Below are 4976 nucleotides of genomic sequence, written 5' to 3'. Positions count from 1 at the left end.
AAAAAATCATACATGTAATGCACACAATTAATTACTAATCTAACAATAAAACCTAAAGGACCAAAGTGTACTTAATTCTTTGGTCCTTAATTGTTTATTAAATTTTCAAAACATGTATATTATCTTCTTATTCTTCCCTCACTTTCTCCATTGCTACAAACATCACCAAAAGTAGATGATGGTGTTTTCAGAGCAGTGATGGACATCCTTCGAAACTAGAACAAAGAGGGCTTTCAATTTAAAGGAACAAGAGATAGAGAGAGAGAGGAGCTGGTGGGGAAGAAATTGTTGAGAAGAAAGAAAAAAATGGGATTATGAAAAAAGTTAATGGGCATGTAAAACAATCCTAAATGTTTTCTTAAGGCCTATTTTGTGCTATGTGGGGCATTTTTATAAGGTATATACAAATAGTTTTTTGAAATATATAAATAATTAGCCCTTTATATAATCATTAGAAGAAATTGGGGTAATGCATGGATTGGTGTTTAAAAGATGTCCATATTTGATTTTGGGAAGTGAATTGATTGTGGATGAATTTAAATAGTGCTTTGATTTTTATTTTTTAATTCATAAAAACCAAAAAAAATTCTAAGGGGGGAGGGGGGGGTTGAGAAGCAAGTGGAGTAAGTTGACAATGGACAATTGCCTTTTAAGTATATAATATAGATCTATAGGAAACACTTGTCACATACTAGATAGAAGTGCAAGAGAAAGTTGTAAAAAAAAAAAATGTAGGGGATAATCAGGGCTTAGGAGGAAAATTTTTGACTATTTAGAAAAAATAGAATGGGCTGTTTGGGAGTTTATTGTATACACACATTACAATGAGTTTAATTGCAATATTGCAAGGATCTTAATAGGGTAATGTATAATTTGAAGAAAGCTCTTGAACAGCCAAAGTCTTCCCTAGTCTAGTGCCCGTTTAGGAGGGCTTTCATGCAGTAACTTCTGGCTTTGTGAGGTAGGCCTCACACGAACAGCCTATAAGCTATGTTTGGTGAAAAACCAGGCCAAATATACTATTGTTCAATTAAAAAAAAAAAAAAGTTCTCTCGTGAAACTTATTTTAAGTAGCTTTTTCAAAGCGGTCTGTGAAAGTACTTCAATCAAAGGCTCAAAGCTTCAATCCTCCCAAACGGGCTTTGACTTCAGAGAATTATCTATTCCGCGCATGTTCATTATTCGATCAATTATTGATGATTCTACTCATTTACAAGATCGCGTCGATATGTCCGAGTGGTTAAGGAGACAGACTTGAAATCTGTTGGGCTTCGCCCGCGCAGGTTCGAACCCTTCTGTCGGTGAAAGCTTTTCATTTTGCCTGTTTCGTGTCCTACAAAACGGTAGGCCACGCGCCTATGCCATCACGCGCTCATTGTGAGTGTGAAACTGGTTCTTTTACTAAGTATACTGCAAATTGGTTTCAGAATCGGAGTCGGAGAGGGAGGGATTTTTTCGTCGATTTGAAATTATGAGGCTTTGTAACGAAGTCACGGTCTGCGGATGATGGGCGGAAGAGAAAGTTGTGATGTCGAACGTTAAAAGCACGCAGGAACTGGCGGCGGGGGGATTGAAGCACCTGGAGGACACGATCGAAGCAGCATTTCAGATTCTCTCCTCCATGAACGACGAACTCTGCAACCCAGCCCTGTGGTCCACAACTGTGTCAGCTCACTCTTCTAACGGCATCGTCAGTGGCGATACTGCGGATTCGTCTCATCATTTAGAAATGGGCGGTGGTGCTCTTGAAGACGCTCGTCTTCGTTATAAATCTTCTGTCGCTTCGCTTCGTGCTGTCCTTTCTGCAATTCCAAACTCCCAGAAGGTGAACCAAAACCCTAAATTTCAGATTTTTTCCCAATATTCTCTTGACTTTCTTTTCATTTTGGTTGGTTACCTAAACAGGTAATTTAAGATTTGTTAAATTAACGAAACAAAGATACATATATTGTAAACAACCTCTTTAGATCTTTTACAATTCAGAAAAACTTGATTACAAGATGGTAGAACCTTTGTCTCGATGCGTATCGCTCATTTAAAGAAGAAGAATTGAAAGAGTTACGAATTTTTTTAATCAATTTTACTTCTCTCATTTTCTCTTCTTTATTAATTTCTTTACATCCGTGACCATTACAATGGTGGATTATCTCAATTTAGGCTAAAGCATATGAAACTGGTTCCATTGTTGCCAGTTCTGAATCCCAAGCAAATCAAGCGGAAACCGAGAATCTTGAAGAGCGAGCCACCAATTTAAGAAAGGTAATTTAGATTTTTTTTTTTAAGTTTTTATGTTCTATCAATTATTCTCGAACATGAATTTGCTTTACACTCTCCTACGTGTTCGAATTTGGAGGGTTGTTTAGGAGGACTTGAAAATTGATCGTTGCATGATTTTTGTGCAAGGCTTAAACATTTATAAGTGGAAAGTGCTAAAGTGTTTCTCCTCTTGAGACCCTTATATTTGTTATGTTTATACCTGATCAGTGTTTAATACCATCACTATTTATCTTCTTGGATCTGCTTTTTATATTGCTTGGGATTCTTGGATAATGTTAGTTGTTAAGAGGCTGATATTACTGTTGTAGATTCCTCGTCTTCCTAATTTGACAATGGGTATAGCACTAGATAGAACGGAATGACAAAACAACATTCGTGTAGCCAACCCCACATGGTTGGGATGAGGTGTAGATGATAATGATTCTTGATCATCCTGATTTCCATGTAAGCATATAATTTTGTTCTGTTCTATTTGGCCTATTATGAGAACACTTTGTTCAAAAAAAAAATGCCAAAGGTTAGTCCATATCCAGTCTACTCCGAAGATCCTAGGGAGCTGAGCTGGGAGCCTAAGACCAACATTGGATAATGGCATTTTTTTTTACATAGGGAGGTCCAAACAAGCTGACCTCATATAGTTGGGATAAGGCTTGGATGATGATGATGAAGGAAGTCCAAACAGTTTAATGCCTGGATGCGCTCGGGAGTTTCTTTCCCCCCTTTGTTTTTCTTGGCTGAAGATAGGCTGAGGTTCTGTAAAACCTTTAACAGCTATCATGATATTATTAACTTACAAATTTCAATGTTACAATAATTGATCTCCTAATCATTTCGGAATTTTCAGTAGAAACCTTGAGCACAACTTTATTGCTGAAATAGAATGATGTTTGAAAAGGATACACTCACCTTATCCAATCCACAGATGGATGAACGAGGCACAATGATTTTTATTGACACAATTAATCAAAAAAAAAAAAAGAAAAATAAAGCAGATTCCATAAACAGATATAGCCCGAACCGTTGGCTCCTCAATACAGCTATTCACTCCCAACTGCTTTTCTTGCTAGTTTATTGGCCGATAAATTATTCTGTATGATATGTTAGAGGATGCAAAGTTAGTGATAGTTTTATTGCCCTGTTTTTTCTGAATACGTTCATTACTACACACCAGAAAATGGTAGATAGTAGAACCAGCTTTCTTGATTCATTGCATACATAAAAGTCGGTGCTTGTGGGTTAGTCTATTAATTGGGTGGTTAACTTATGTTGGTAGCACTGGGCTTTTGGGACTATGAACCCATCCAATGCAGGGTCCATCTGTGGACAACTCAGAAAATGGGTGTGACCGTTCAGCAAGCATACCAACTTTCCTATTTCGTTATGCTATTAGGGAATAGGGGAAAAATTTGTCTATGTTTCTATAAAACCCGAAGACATTTTTAGTTAATTCAAACTAATATTACACTTGATGCATTCTATAAGTCATGCATAACACAAAATTTCCATGTTACATGAATAAGACCATGTTTGATATTCTACTTTATGCATTTTATCAGTCATGCATTAAACAGATGTTATGGCCTTATGCGCCCTCTCATCTTGAACTAATTATTAGTTTGTCACCTAAGTCATGCTTTTATTTTTATATCCTAGGTCATAAGTTTAATGTATGGTAGATTATAGATACATGAGAAACCAGCTTTCTTTATTGAGTTCTCATAAAAAAAAGTTTCCGTTTGTAACATTTGATTCATTTGATTTTCTCTTGTTTTGAATGTAGGAGCTTGCAAATAAGCATAAGCATCTCAAGCTTCTCATAGATCAGCTTCGAGTGGTTATTACTGACATATCCACATGGCAGAGTCCTTGTTCCGTTTAGAACAGAGAACACAAGTCTAACTCAAAGAACAGTCTGAGCATTAGGGTTTGAAGGTTGAAGGTTGAAGGTTGAGATGATATAATTTTGCTTATCAAACTAATCAAGTCAAAAGATTTGTATGAGGATAATTTTCATTAGTCATGTCAATCTCATTTTATTTGGCATGTTAAATTGGTGTAATTTTTGTAGGACTACAATTTTATATTATGACCGAAATTGCAAACATCTTGAAGGTTATCCACTTGCTGAATTAATTTTGTGTTAGTGCGTATGAGAGATTCAAATGGTTTTAATTATAACAGTGTTGTTAACAAAAAAAAAATCATAACAGTATTAGCTACCATCAGATTGTTACCTGCATCTGTGTGAACCATGTTTAGCAGCTATTGCTTCATTCAATAGTAAAATTTCAAGCTGATAGTGGGAGAACAAAGTTCAAGTTTGAGAGCGGCCACTTTGTACAAAACATGCCAAAGAGTCAAATCTGAAATTTCTTTCAGTTCAAATGTGCATCATAGACTCCAAAAACTGCTGGCAAGGAATTTTAATTTTAAATTGGTGAAAAAACCCTCTGTCTACCTGGGCCTTCCCTCCTTCAGCAGGTCTAAACTCAAGCTTTTTGATTTCATTATAGAAAAGCCTGAAAGAAGGACCACAGGTTGGAGAAGCAAACTCTTGAATCAAGCTGGCAAGGAAGTCCTTATTAAGGCAGTCCTAAGTGCCATTTCGACCTATGCTATGTCATGTTTCTCTCTACCTATTGGGGTAAATGAGAAAATAAAAAATACGGAGAAGTAACGACAGGCTTAATGCAGAATTC

General features: G+C 36.3%; 1 protein-coding gene and 1 non-coding gene across 2 annotated transcripts; both read left to right on the top strand.

Moving 5' to 3' along the window:
- The first annotated feature begins 1222 nt into the window (after positions 1 to 1222).
- On the top strand, positions 1223 to 1304 carry TRNAS-UGA (transfer RNA serine (anticodon UGA)). The gene has a single exon. It is a non-coding gene; the product is annotated as a tRNA-Ser (tRNA).
- Positions 1305 to 1324: 20 nt separating this feature from the next.
- LOC104591748 (mediator of RNA polymerase II transcription subunit 30) lies at positions 1325 to 4410 on the top strand. The gene is made up of 3 exons (XM_010250743.3): positions 1325 to 1825; positions 2158 to 2259; positions 4058 to 4410. Exons 1-3 carry the CDS (start codon positions 1529 to 1531, stop codon positions 4154 to 4156), a joined length of 498 nt encoding a protein of 165 aa, XP_010249045.1. The 5' UTR covers positions 1325 to 1528; the 3' UTR covers positions 4157 to 4410.
- Positions 4411 to 4976: the final 566 nt, after the last annotated feature.

Source organism: Nelumbo nucifera, chromosome 4, assembly GCF_055504915.1.
Source record: "Nelumbo nucifera cultivar China Antique chromosome 4, China Antique-T2T, whole genome shotgun sequence".
Lineage (NCBI taxonomy): Eukaryota > Viridiplantae > Streptophyta > Magnoliopsida > Proteales > Nelumbonaceae > Nelumbo > Nelumbo nucifera.
Note: the sequence above shows the minus strand (reverse complement) of the source record. Positions and strands in the feature narration are given on the sequence as shown.